The 14925-nt window shown below is 51.2% G+C and overlaps 1 protein-coding gene across 2 annotated transcripts in view; it reads left to right on the top strand.

The window, feature by feature from the left end:
• Nucleotides 1–14925, top strand: part of DAZL (deleted in azoospermia like) — an 890646-nt gene that overhangs the window by 463957 nt on the left and 411764 nt on the right. For both annotated transcript variants that reach the window (XM_069646760.1, XM_069646761.1), the window contains exon 8: nucleotides 9656–9706. In XM_069646760.1, the coding sequence (XP_069502861.1) occupies nucleotides 9656–9706 (51 nt within the window). The remainder of the gene's footprint in view (nucleotides 1–9655; nucleotides 9707–14925) is intronic.

The raw sequence follows: 14925 nt of genomic DNA on the forward strand, positions 1-14925 counted from the left end.
TCACAAATTACCAAGATTCATTAGTGGAATGACACCCAGGAATAGCCAAAACACATGATACAGTAAAAAAAGACATCGCCCAGTTCATTGAAACCTGCGGTTCCTGTGCACAACACACGTCTCTTAAACAGAACCCGCTAGCTTACTACAATCCATAACAGTACCGCCAACACCTTGGCATACCCTACCGACGGACTTCATCACAGACCTTCCACCCTGCAATGGATACAACACCATATTAGTCGTTGTGGATTTATTGTCCAAAATGGCCCATTTCATCCCTCTGAAAACACTCCCAACTGTGTCATCTCTCTCCTCTGTGTTCCTAGAGCAAATTGTTCAATTGCATGGATTTCCATCAATATTAGTATCTGATCGCGGAACACAATTTGTTTCTGCCTTTTGGAGAAAGTGTTGCCAAAATCGATCTCGTTTGTCCACAAGCCATCACCCTCAAACTGATGGGCAAACTGAATGAACCAACAAACATTAGAGCAATATCTCAGGTGTATGTTGCAATAGTCAGAGGATTCTTGGAAAAATATACTCTGGATAGCTGAGTATGCATACAACAACTCAGTTCACACAAGCACAGGGCAAACTCCATTCTACACTGCTTGGAAGCCATCCGAGGACATCAGTATTTGATCCACCCGATGCCCTGGAAATGCCAGCCATAAAAAACCTGCATAAAACCATGTCTGGTTCTTAAGGAGGCGACAGAGCATCTGACCAAGGCTAAGGAAAGACAAAACTGTTTGCTGATCGACATCGGAAGGAAGCTCCCGCCTACCAGATTGGAGAAAAGGTGTGTTTAGCATCCAAATATGTTCCCCTGAAGGGGCCCAAGATACCTGGGCCCCTTTACTATAAAGTCCATAATCAATCCTGTCACCATGAAATTGGAGTTACCATCTCACATGAAAATTCACCCCGTATTTCATGTCTCTCTCCTCAAACCAATGAAGTCCAATAAGTGGCTTAGTTCTCAGTAATAGATGGAGAACCAGAATATGAAGTAAAATCCATCCTGGGCTCCAAGGTGGTACGATCAAAATTGTATTACCTAATTGACTGGAAAGGTTAAGGACTTCAAGCCCTAACTTTTGAACCCAGTGAACAGCTCCATGCTCCGCGTTTAATCAGACAGTTCCATCGCAATAATCTCACCCAACCAGGACCGGCAGAAGAACCACCCTTGAGAGGGGCCTTGAGGGGGAGTGATGTCATGGTCATGAAGTCAGGGGCACAGGCATGCAGGGGTCGCATGCACAGGAGACCTGGGTGGACACTGTCCTGGCGCCTTTCGCGCCAGGCTCATGAACAAAAGTAAACAAGAACATCAATTTAACACCAAAAAGCTTTTATTATCGACATAGCACTTCAGATGCATTAACCTTGAACATTCCATCCATTAAGCAGGATGCATTAACCTTGAACATTCCATACATTAAACAGCCCCAAGTGTATTCTTGGGTGTGGGTGCTAATGGATTGCCTTCAGACTTGCTCTCTCTAGGAGTGGCAGGGTGTGGCTGCTAAGCTGACCTTAATGGGCGTGCCGCTATATAAACTACCCCGATCCTCAAGACAGATGCTTCGCCTTATTCTGCACTTGCAAGCAGCGTAACGCTCACTGTTGGCCAAGGTCAGACTTACCTTTGGATCCTGCTTCTCCAGCATGGGGTCTGGCATGGATTCACATGCTCATGAATATTCCCCGTCGTCAGGCCGGGAATCCTCGGTAAAGAAAAAATCAGTTTCGTTTCTGATCTGTCTTTCTTAGTAGTAACCAATCACTGATCTCTGGGTCAGACTGCCTCCAGCCAATGACTGCCCTCTCCCTAAGCCCCGCCTCCGGCAGCCATCCTCAGATTTGGTAGCCCGTAAAGTGGCAATATGACCAAGTGAAGAGCCGCGGAGGGGAAGGAGGGAGGGTTTGCATGTGAATTCATGCCAGACCCATGCTGGAGACGGGGGCCCAACAGAAGGCAAAGCACCGCGAGTCCGCGGGCACCGAACGGTAGGGCTCCTCGGCTGCCAGGCAGGGCACATCCTCTCCAGCGCCATCAACCACGAGCCAACGCTCTGGCTCGGGGAAGAGGAAAACCAAGAATCCGGCGAAGCTTCTGGAGAGGCCCCGGTCGATCTCGAAGGATCCAGCCGAGGGGGACCGAGGCGATGACCCTCCCCCCAAAGTGAAGGCCACAGGCCCGCAGAATGTAGTGAAGGCCTTGATTACCCGGCCAAGCCTCTATCGAGGAAGTGCGAGCAACCTCGGGGCCCAGAGTTTCCCTGCCACCGCGGAGGGAAGCCTCTTTCAGGCCCATCGAGAAGACCCCCGCGAAGACCCCGGCGGAAAAAGAGGGCGGTTGCTGGTGGCCATTGTGGACACAGACACAGCCTCCGAGGAGGAACTGGTTGAAGTCTTGGGAGGGCCTCCACAAGGGCGTCGAAGAGGCCCGGACCCACGGGAGGGATCCCAACGTAGGGGACGACGAGAGCGACGGCGGCGCCAGCGAGGTTCCTAGTCAACCGTCACGTCCGTCTCTTCCGGAGCCGCAGGACAACTCGGCGGCCATTTTGTTGGCAATACAATCCTTATGTTCGGAGAAAAGGACGAGATTGCCCCTATCACGGACGAAGGAGCCGGAACCAGGCCCGACGGAGGAGCCGGAGCCAGGCCCGTCGGGAAGTCCCCCAAACAAGAGAAGACGGACCCATGCTGCCCCGCCTTTTCAGCCCTCACGGCCTGCTCAGCCTTTGCCCACATCCCCCGTACCTGGGGATGACACGGGAACAGACACGGCCACGACGGGTACGGATGACGACAGCGGCGACGACGGGATGGAGCTCCCATCGCCCCCAGCCCGGGCTTCCCCACCCGACGAGATTCTTTCCACGCTATGATCGCCAGCGCATCTGAACTATTTCAGCTCTGCCCAGAAGAGAAGAAGAAAGGTTTCCTTTACCAACGGCGCGAGGCCAAGAGGAAAACAGTCCTCGCCGTGCCTCTGCTGGATGACATCTGGGATGAGGGTCTCACCCTTCTGAAGAACCAGTCTACGACGCCTGCCAAGAGGGATCAGTACGAGAAGAAGTACCAGGTCCCCTACGCGGCACCTTTGTGCCGTAGGGCGCAACCGACCCCTGACTAGGTCGTCTCAGCGACGCCAAGAAGAAAGCGGGGGTTGGGGGGGCATCGGCCTCAACGTCAACTTCCCCAACGGACGGCGAAGAAAAGAAGCTGGATGCAATGGTACGAGTTATCTCGTCAACGGCAACAACGATTAAGGCGGTCAACACCCTCGCGATCGTGACCCGCTACGACATGGAGTTATAGTACAAGATCGCCCCCCTGTTGTACTTCCTACCGGACGACAAGAGGGCTGAGGCCCTGGAGATCTTGCAAGAAGGTGAGGTGGCGTCGGACCACGCCATTATGGTGGCAACGGACATTGCCGATACCGGTTTCCGCAGCTAGGCAACGGTGTTTGCCTCAGACGACGAGGGTGGCTCAAGGTGACGGATTTCCGCCAGGACGTACAAGCCAAGGTTTTGGACATGCCGTTCGACGGGAACAACCTGTTTGGGAAAACAGTGGATGAGTCCCTTCAAGGCAGACATGGAGACAGCTAAGGCCCTTGGAGTTCTCCAGCAACGAAGGTCAACCTTTCGGAGCTCAGGAGCCAAGCAGGGTGCCTCCAAGGGATTTGGCGGTGGCTCCTCTACGTACCACCAAGCGTCCTGTTCCTAGCCGCAGGTAGCCTATAGAGGAAGAGGCAAGTCGGGTGGAACCTGCCGTCGTCGCCAGGGAGGCCAAGGCGGCAAGGCGTCCTCCAAGCAAGATTGAACCGACCGTGGCATCGGGCCCCAACTGAAGCACCCCGGTGGGAGGGCGGCCGGCTAAGTTCGTCAGCGTGTGGGAGTCCATCTCCACCGACCGTTGGGTGCTGGACGCCCTGGCCCAGGGGCACACCCTCGAATTTCTAAAAAAGTGCCCCCGCATTCCACCCGTGGCCAGGAAAGAAAACCACGTCCCTCAACTGCTGTTAGATGTAAGGGCGATGCTCAAGAAAGGTGCTATCGAGCTCGTCCCAAAGAGGCTCTGGGGCTCCGGAGTATACTCGAGGTACTTCCTTGTGAAAAAGAAGACAGAAGGGTGGCGACCCATCCTAGACCTGCGACGACTGAACAAGTACATCAAGACACAGAAGTTCCGGATGGTCACCCTCCAGCACGTGCTGGGGCAGCTGGAGGAGGGCGATTTCCTGTCGTCGTTGGATTTGGAATATGCATACTTTCACATTCCCATTCTAAAAGGACACCGGAATTTCCTCCTTCGTGGTCCAAGGACGGCACTACCAGTTCAAGGCCCTCCCATTCGGATTGAAGTCGGTACCCAGGGTTTTCACGAAGTGCCTCGCTCCAGTGGCGGCGCGGCTGCGCCGGCAGGGGATCCAAGTCTACCCCTACCTGGACGATTGGCTCATCCGTGCAAGGACATGGGAGCTCGCTGTAGAACATACAGCGAAGACCGTCCAGCTGCTGGCGGACCTGGGAGTCTCAATCAACTTCCCCAAGTCCCACCCGGTCCCCTCTCAAGTCGCACTGTTTCTGGGAGCCAAGCTCGACACAGTGGCGTGTCTGGCCTCGCCGTCGGACAAAAGGACAAAGGCCATCCTAGGCAAGGTGCAGCGTCTGCTGGCCACAGACGTGGCCAGAGTGAGGTCCATCAAGTCCCTCCTCGGGATGATGTCCTCTTGCATTTATCTTGTGCGCCTGTGCAGACTTCGGATGCGCCCTCTACAGGAGTTCCTCGATGCCCACTGGATTCAAGCGACGGGCAGCTTCGAGGACAGGATCCCTCTCAACGAGACCTTCCGACGAGCGATCCGGTGGCGGGGCACCGGCGCTCATCTTGCGGCGGGGACAGACTTTCAGACCCCGGCCCACCAGGCAACGGTGACGACGGATGCCTCCCTGGAGGGGTTGGGGTACCACACCAGAGATCTTCACGCGAGAGGCCTTTGGCTCCCGGAGGAGAAGCCGCTCCACATCAACATCCTGGAGCTCCGGTCAGTGTTCTGGGCCCTCAGGTCCTTTCTCCCGTCCCTCAAGGGCAAGGTAGTGAGGATCTTCACCGACAACACCACCACGATGTTCTACATCCGAAAGCAGGGGGGAACCAGTTCCCCGGCCCTATCCAAGGAAGCCCAGGACCTGTGGCATTGTGCCGTTGCTCAAGGGATGTTTCTGGTGCCGTTTCATCTGGCAGGGATAGAAAACACCATTGCTGACTCACTCAGCAGAGAGCTGCGCTTGTGCCACGAGTGGGAACTACGGCAGGATCAAGTGGACTGACTTTTTCAGCGATGGGGCAAACCCCAGATGGACCTGTTCGCGACGGCGACTAACTCCAAGTGCCAGAGTTTCGCCAGCAGGTTTCCCCAACCGAGGAACATGGGCGATGCTTTCTCGTTCCCCTGGGACGGCCTGTTCCTATATGCGTTTCCTCCGTTGCCGTTGCTGCTCCGACTCATCAACCAGCTCAAGAGGTCCCGGTGCAGAATGATCCTCGTCGCACCGGCGTGGCCGAGACAGATCTGGTTCCCGGACCTTCTGGACTTGTCAGCGTCCCCACCAGTCAAGCTGTCGACGGACGCAGATCTTCTCTCCAGAGAAGGAGGCGCAATTCTTCATCACGACCAGGAGTCGCTGAATTTGCAGGCCTGGCTCCTGCAGCACTAGAGTTTGGAGGATACGATATCCCGGCCGACTGCAGAGAGGATCTTGCGAAGGCCAGGGCGTCCTCAACTCTCAAGTGCTACGGACATAAGTGGAAGAGGTTCTCGATCTGGTGCCGTGCACAGAAGATTAATAACCCTCTGCGGATTGCGGCCCCTCAAGTATTGCCGTACCTTCTGTCGCTAGCCAAAACTGGACTATCTCATGCTTCAATCAAGATACACCTGGCAGCCATTTCCCGATTCACCAGGACTACAGGTCGGTCATCCCTGTGGTCGCATCACCTGGTTAAGGAATTTATGAAGGGACTGTTTCGATCATTCCCGCCGGTGAAGGCGCCAGCCCCGGCGTGGGAGTTCAACGTGGTGCTGACCAGGCTCATGGTTCTGCCATTCGAGCCATTGTATTCGGCCCCGTTGAAGTTTCTGTCATGGAAAACAGCGTTCCTGGTGGCCATCACCTCCGCACGACGCGTGGGAGAGATCCAGGCACTATCCTGCAAGCCTCCATACCTGACCTTTCACGATACGAGGGTAGTGCTGAGGACACGCCCCTCCTTCATCCCCAAGGTGCCGTCGGACTTCCATCTCAACGAGCCCTTGGTGTTAGCAGTCTTTTTCCCGTCACCTTCGTCGCTGGCCGAGAGGTTTTTGCACTCACTGGATGTAGATAGAGCACAGAAGTTCTACGTGGACCGAACGAAGAGTTTTTGGAGGACATTACAGCTGTTAGTGAACTTTGGACCTGTTAACCAATGGAAGGCTCTCTTGAAGGCTTCCATTTCCAGATGTCTCTCTGGCTGCATCATGCACTTTCATCGGTTGGCGAACCGACCGTTGCCCGGCCGTCTGAGAGCCCATTCGAGCAGAGTGGTCGCTGCTACCACGGCGTTCTTGTCTGGTGTGCCCCTGCTGGAAATCTGCAGGGCTGCTATGTGGAGGTCGACGCACACCTTAACGAGATTCTACTGCGTCGACCGGGATTCCAGGGAGGAGTCCAGGGTCGACCAAGCAGTGCTGCGCAACCTGCTTAAGGTGAGCCTGGTGAGGAGGTAAGAAATGCTTAATGTTGAGTTTAATGTATTGCCTAATGTTGAGCCTTGCCACCTCCCATGGTTGTGCATGTGTGTACTGCTATGTATTGTTATATTCATGAGCATGTGAATCCATGCCAGACCCCATGCTGGAGAAGGAACAAGTTACTTACCTGTAACTGTTGTTCTCCAGCATCGGTCTGGCATGGATTCACATGCAAACCCTCCCTCCTACCCCTCTGCGACTCTTCACTTGGTCATACTGCCACTTTACGTGCTACCAAATCTGAGGTTGGCTGCCAGAGGCGGGACTTAGGGAGAGGGCAGTCTTTGGCTGGGGGCAGCATGACCCAGAGACCAGTGATTGGTTACTACTAAGAAAGACAGATCAGAAACGAAACTGATACTGATTTTTTCTTTACCGAAGATTCCCGGCCTGACAACGGGGAATATTCATGAGCATGTGAATCCATGCCAGACCCATGCTGGAGAACAACAGTTACAGGTAAGTAACTTGTTCCTTCCTGCACATCCTGCTTTGTGCCAGCATAATTACCAACTGAGGGAAGCTGTTCTTACCTGTACATCTCTTCGGCGAACGAAGTATTTATCTTTACACTTTCCGGAACGCCGAAATTTTCATCTTGGCACCGCAGAACGACATGCTCCATCGTCGACACCAGCGCCTGCAAGGAAAAACCGAAGACAAGGTTTGAATTGAAAAAACAGTCAGTTTAAGGTTGCTCTTCGCCATACTTCGCGCTTTCCTTAAACAATCACTTACCTGCTGTCGATCATTGCGGTAGCATCCATTTTGTTGCCTGTCTTGTCATCTTGTTGCTATCCCTGTGGACCCATGTGCCGTTCCAATCTTTTGCACCTGTCCATCGCCATGCTCCGACATGGCAGCTAAATGTGCTACTTGCCAAGGCTTATGAGGCCAGCCTTTAAGCTGATTAACCAAGCATCCATTAGACACCTTTCCTGGAAAAAAGCATTATTGGTGTTCATCACATCCGCCAGATGAGTGGGTGAGACCCAGACGTTTTCATCCAAGCCGCAGCCATTTCACAAGGACAAGACGATTCTGCGTACTAACCCAACCTTTATGCCAAAGGTGACATCCTCTTTCTAGCTTATTCAGCAGGTGGTTTTGTCAGTATTTTTTGGCATACGTCTCCCCTGCACATGCTGGATGTTGTCCATACCCTCAATACTATGTGGCACATACTAAGTCTTTCCGTACAACGGATCAATTGTTTGTTTCATTTGGACCTTGGTGGCCTCGGAAGGCACTCTCCAAGTATTCCATTTCAAGATGGATTGCAGCCTGCATCTCTTTCTGCCATCATCAGGCAGGCCCTGAGCGCACTCCACCAGAACAGTGGCTGAAACTACTGCATTTCTCTCTCTGGGATTCCGCTGCCTGGATATCGGTGCATACATTCATCAGTTTCTACTGTGTCGACAGATATTCCACAGAAGATGCTAGAGTCGGCCAATCGGTTCTCCAGAACCTGTTTGTGCGAGGTTGGTAGGTGTCCAGTGGTAAGTTATGCTGGGAGCTTGCCTCCGCCCATGTGTATTGTTGTAATACCGCTTTGTAATTTATTCACAGCATGTGAATCTATGTAAGATCAAATGCTGGAGAAGGAATATGTTATTTACCTGTAATTCGGGTTCTCCAGCATTGGGATCTTTCATAGATTCACATGCGAACCCCTCGCCTACTCCACATTGCTCGTCTTTTGGCTCTTACTGCTAGGCATGTGCGCTTGCCAAAATCTGAAGATGGCTGACAGGAAAGGAGCTAAGGGAGGTTTCCGATTGGCTGTAGCAAGTAGGACCCAAAATAGAGCACAAAAATGACAACGTTTTCAGTTTTAAGTGTAAACCGCTCTATCTTACCAAGGATTCCCAGCCTGATGACAGGGAGCATTCACAACATTTGAATCTATGAAACATAACAATGCTGAAGAACCGGGCTTACAGGTAAGTAACTTATTCCATCTAAGGTGTCAGGATGATCTCCCCATCTCTGCCTGGCAATGGAAATGTCTGAGCTGCCCAGTGAATATTTCTTGTGGGGATCGTGGAAGAATGATAGCTTGTATCACGTGCGCTGTAACTGTCTTGTTTGGCGCAATTGACATGTTTCTCAGTGTTCTCTTTTAGTCATTAACCCTTTTATATTTTGAAGGGTTGGCCCAGCGACATGGTGATTTTGCCACTGATTAACGTATCGCTGGATCCCAAGTCCTGCATCTCAAAGAAGGGGCTCTACCACCTAGTGATTATTTTGTGTAGGAAATAAGTCGTTTAGGTCACCTGGTGCTGCTGCCTCCTTGTAAGGCAAGAATGCTTCATTCAACATCTGTGATTTGTTTGGACAGCTACAGGAACTTACTTTTCTAAGTCTGGAGATCTTGGGAGATGGTTTTGTTTACTTACACTTGTTTAATGGATTGTTTGGGTGGCTACAGCTAGGGGGTGTAAAAGCCCCAAGGGCTCCCGATGGGTTTCATTTCCCTCGTTGGATGCTCCAGGGTTCACTGACTTATATACATCTATTTTCTACTTTTATCTTTTCTGATCCTTGACACTCCACTTTCCCAAAACATTATTGTTCTTGTCAGACATGTGGACTAAAAACATCTACATGGCAGATTTATATATGTACTGCATCCACCCTCATAAAGCTGAGGACTGTGAAATCCAGTATGTTGTACGTGTCCTGAAGAACCATTGTTAAGTGTTCAGTGCTTTTCATTTTCTCTTTTTTTATCTAGATGTCAATTTATCAGAAAGCTTTTCTTGAGAATTGCAACAGTCTTTGAAATCATTAATAATGGATGCTGACTAAATTGTTTCTTAGTTGTCTCCACAGTGGGCACCAGGAGAACAGAGGGGTTACATCATTCCACAGGTAAAATCAATCAATTTTATTTTGTTCTATTCTGTAGTTAATTTAACAATTGTGATGTACATTTGTGTTTTTATCCAAACCTGCTAAAAGGTATGTTGATTTTATTTATCTTTAGATTTCTTCATCTCATTATTTACGCATAATGTATATACTCTTATATCTTTGGCTCCCTTCATGCCAACAATACTTCCATTTTAAGAGGGATGGATTTATAGATTGAATACCTAATCTTTATTTTCGATAGATCTCTTTTTCACTCCTTGAGGAAATAGACCATTGTAGATTATTCTTTTGGGTTTATTTTGTTTTCTCGAGCGGAGGTTCAGCATCATGTGAACTTTATTCACAACTGCTGGCTTAATAAATTAATACCTTTTGGTACTGTATGTTCCTGGAACACATATTTTAAAGAGATTGTAGAATTTACTGAAAAACAATTTGTTTCTTTTACATTTTATTTTTGTTGAAACTTCCCTTTATTGTTTTAACAATGGTAAGAAACAGCAACCCCCAACAATTTACCCCGCCTCCCTACCCCCCTTCCCCACCTGGAGCCCTTAACACTAATGAACCCCCATCCCCTTCCCTTCCGGCATTTAGGCATGCTAGTCCAAGAGTCTCAATCTGTGGGGTCGCCACTGCTCCCGGAACTCTCCCTTTAAGTAGTCCAAAGTTTCTGCCCATTCCGCCGCAAAGCGGCTCAAATTGTCATGAACCGCGAATGTAGCCCACTCCAACAAAACTATCTACCACAGCTTCCTCAACCAATCCTGTTCCGTTGGAATTGTGGGGCTCTTCCACCTTTGGGCAAGGAGAGCCATTGCTGCCAAAATGAAGACTACCTTTGCCTTGCAAGGTCCTCCCCCCTACCTCCTCCCCAGCTCACTCCACCACCCCGACAGGATCTCACGAGGGTCTTGACTCATGCCTTCTCCAAACGCCTGATCCAGCGCACGAGAAATACTCCTCCAAAAAGGTCCATCACTAGGGCAATCCCACCAAATATGAGCTTCTGTGCCCTCCCCTCCACAACCTCTCCAACATGCCCCGGATGTTGTTGGGAAAATTGCCCGAAGGCGCGCCGGGGTATAATGCCAGCCCAATAGATACTTGTACCAGGCCTCCTGTAGCTGGGCAGCCTTAGCCACCTTTGGGATCAGATTCCAAAGCCTCTCCCAGTCCTCCCATTGCATCCCCACCCCCAGGAGCCCCTCCCACCTAGACATATATGGCCACTTCGTGGTAGGGCCAGAAGCTTATAAAGGTCTGGAATCAGCCCCCTGGACCCCTCATGCATCATCAGGAATCGTTCGAACTGTGCCAGTCCCCGCGTTGCCGCCCTCCGGACCTCCATGGACAACACCCAGTGCCTCATCTGGAAGTATCTAAGCCGCTCCCCCTCGCCTACCCGAACTCCCGTTTACAGTCTTCAAAAGATTTCACCTCCTGTCCTCAAAAAAGGTCTCTAATGAACCTAAACCCCTGCCCCCCCCCACCCCCCTGCGCTCTCCCATTTCCGGAAAGCCCCGTTTTCCAACCCAGGGGTGAAATATCCATTGTTAAATATGGGGTGAACGGCGACGGAAAGGTAGTGATCCCCGATTTCTCCACCGCCCTGTCCCAAATATCCACCAGCCCCTTAGTTATGTTACTCAGATACAAATGAGCCGGTCTCAACCTACGCGGAAGCCATAATACCTCTCCCAGATGATGTCGGGCTACCGCTCTATCCATCTTGGCCCACTGTTCGTTGTATTCCGCTGAGTACCACTCTCAGATTAACCTGAGCAGCGCCGCCTCGTAGTAGCACTGAAAGTCCAGTAAGGCTAGGCCCCCCACCCCCTTGGATGCTATCAAAAGCCGTTTCGTCAAGCGCAGCGTCCTGCCTTCCCAGATGAATTCCTTCACTGCCTTGTCCAATTCCCTGATGAAGAGTGTGGGGACAGGCAACGGAACTGCCTGGAAAAGGTAGAGCAATCGTGGGAGAACCATCATCTTGAGCACTGCGCCTTTTCCCAACCATGATATCTTTAGAGAGCTCCACTTCCTGAGATCTTTTTTAATCGACACAAGAGTAGGGATGTATTTTGCCCCGTACCAACCCGACTGCTGAGGGGTGACCCTGACCCCCAGATACCATATCCCACCTGGACTCCACTTTAACGGTGAGGAAGCCCTCAAGGCCCTTATCTCGTCACCCTGCAGCGACAGATTCATTATTTGAGACTTTTGCACGTTCATCCGCAGGCCGGAAATTTCCCCAAAATTTGACAATAGTGCCATACATGCCTCTATGGACTCCCTTGGGCTCGTCAGAGTGAGGAGCATGTCGTCGGCGAAATCCGCCACCTTCTGCTGAATCCCCCAAAGGGAATTCCCTGGATATCCTCCGCCTCCCGTATTGCCACGTGTAGGGGCTCTAGATATAGGGCGTACATGAGTGGGGAAAGAGGGCACCCCTGCGTTCCGTGTCCGAGCCTGAAGGGTCGGGACATTGCGCCATTTACAAGTAACCGTGAGGTGGGAGCTCTATAATTTGCCCGTACCATGTCAATGAACTTTTTGCCTATACCCATTTGTTCCATGACCAGAAACAGAAAGGACCACTCCACCCGGTTGAACGCCTTCTCGGCATCCAAGGCTAAAAGAATCGCCGGAGTGGGGGTCTTCTGCGTCTTCTCAACCAAGTGGTTGACTCGCCTAATGTTATCGGCCGTTTGCCAACCCTGTACGAACCCAGTCTGGTCCTGGTGGACCAGCTCAGGAAGGTGTACCTCCAATTGCTTTGCCAGAATTCTTGTGTAAATTTTTGTGTCCGAATTTATGAGAGCAATTGGCCTATAGGAGGTACACTCCTCCGGGTCCTTGCCCATCTTCTGTAAGAGTGTAATTTTGGCCTCCTCCATAGGAGTGATACTGCCTGTAAAGTTGAGTCAGGTGTGGGACCAGTATGGTGGAATAGGTTTTGTAAAAGGAGACCGGGAAACCGTCAGGGCCCGGAGCTTTATTGCTAGGGAGCAACATAATGATGGCCCGCACCTCATCCTCTGTGATGGCCCGTCCCAGATCCTCCCCCACTTCCCCAGAAAGACGCGGAAGCGGCAGGGTACCCAAGATGTCCTCCTGTAGCTGAGTTGCTGGGCCCTGAGATGTTTGCAGGGCTTCATAAAACCTAGCTAGCCGATCCCTGATTTCCTCAGTTCTGGTGAGCCTCTCCCCCCTTTCATCCTTTAAGGCTGTGATCGTATTTCGTTCCCTGCTACCCCTCGGCAGGCGTGCTAAAAGCGAGTCCGCCTTGTTGGCCTTAGCGTAAAACCTCTGTCTGACCTTTAACATAGCACCCTCTGCTTTCTTGGTCCTCAGGATTCTCAGCTGCCCCTCTGCCAACTTGTACTCCTTATAGGCTTTCCTTGAGGGGTCCTCCTTGAGCCTAACCCTCGCAGCCTCCACCTCCTCTTTCAGCTGGTTCTCCAACAACCGTAATGGTTTATTCCTCTCTGCCTTTAGGGCTATGAGTTCCCCTCTCAGAGTGGCTTTGAACACATCACACTTTATGCTGAGACTTGTGTCCATGTTATTATTTCTTTTAAAGAAGGCTTTGATGTTATTACCTATCTCCTCCCTAATCACCTTGTCCCTCAGGCGATCCCCGGGAAAGTGCCAGCTCCAAACCCCTGGCCTACGCCTACCCAGCCTCATTTTCATCTGCACCACCCTGCGGTCGGCGATTCCCATGGGGCCAGTCTCAACCCACTCTAATCCTCCCACTAAGCTAGCTGTTATGCTCACCTGGTATCCACATGGACGCCACCCAGTTGGGTTACTCGCTGGTATGCTTCTCAGCTTTACCCTGATGTGGTCTGCGGGGAAGGTTCTGCCTGAAAATACCGGAGGTCTGTGTTCAAGACTGACCGACTGGGGTAAGTATCCTCCCTCCGCCCCCGTATGATTTCAGTCCCTCTGGCGCCCTCTCCTCACCTTGTGGTAGAATTAGGCGTGCTCACCGTCCTGCCTTCTTTGACAGGCCCGCGTTGTCTTTCATGGGCGAGTGCGGTCCAGTTACTTCACTGACACCGGCCCGTTTGATATTTTTCAGGTAGGTCTTATTGCTGTTCTTTAGTTGTGTTGTTCGTAATAGTACTGTGATTGGGTGCACAACCTGAGAGAAGTCTGGGATGAACCGGCAGTAGAGGTTCGCAAAGCCCATCATGCTTGGTACCCCCTTTCAGAGACGTCGGTGAAGGCTATTTCAGAATGGCATCTACCTTGTGCACGTCCATTCTGATGACTCCAGGAGTAAGGATAAAACCAAGAAATTCTACTTCGGTGACGTGAAAAAATAATTTTTCAAGCTTTGCAAACAAGCGATGTTGACGGAGCTTGGTGAGGACTGAACGAACGTGCCTGACATGATCTTGTTCCGAGGCTAAGCATCCTAAGATGTCTATGTACACTAAGGCACACACATCAATTAACTCCCTTAAGACGTCATTCATGAAATATTGGAATGCTGCAGGAGCGTTGCATAACCCGAAGGGCATGAATTGATATTCAAACAAGCCGTACTTAGTACGGAAGGCTGTTTCTATTCATCCCCTTTTCTGACTAGGACCAGGTGGTACGCTCCTCGAAGGTCCAATTTGGTATAAATCTGGGCATCTTTAATTTGGTCTAGCATCTCAGGGATAAGTGACAAGGGGCAGTGGTTCTTCACGGTGATCTAGTTCAATGCGTTCTAGTAAATACAGGTCCTCAAGTATCCTTCCTTTTCAAGTGGATTGTGTCCTCCAACGTATTCCTCATCTTAGATGTATTCCATCCAACTTTGCTGCTCTTCGGAAATTTTTTCGGCAGAGGAAGCCGTGCGTCACTGTCGTCGAGTTGATGGTCCCTCGAAGGCCTCCGTTGAGGGGTGACATCATCGGATATATAAGTAGCACGCGCGGCGCCCGTTGGCCTCAGTTCCCTTTTTTCTGCAGTATACGTTGCTTTGAGTTCTGTGAAGAATAATAAATATACCGAAATTTGTCCTCGTCATCGACGCCGACCACGACCCCGAAATCGGGTTTCAAAAAGTGCAAGTCGTGCAGTTCAAAAATTTCGATCACGGACCTGCACTGAGAGTGGTTGTGGTGCCTCGGAGAAGGCCACAACATGGAGGCCTGTACGAAGTGTCATCGATCTAGGTCCCGAAGCGATTCCCATCGCTTGTCATCTTC

The sequence above is a fragment of the Ambystoma mexicanum genome, chromosome 2q (genome assembly GCF_040938575.1).
Source record: "Ambystoma mexicanum isolate Mex_15411 chromosome 2q, UKY_AmexF1_1, whole genome shotgun sequence".
NCBI lineage: Eukaryota > Metazoa > Chordata > Amphibia > Caudata > Ambystomatidae > Ambystoma > Ambystoma mexicanum.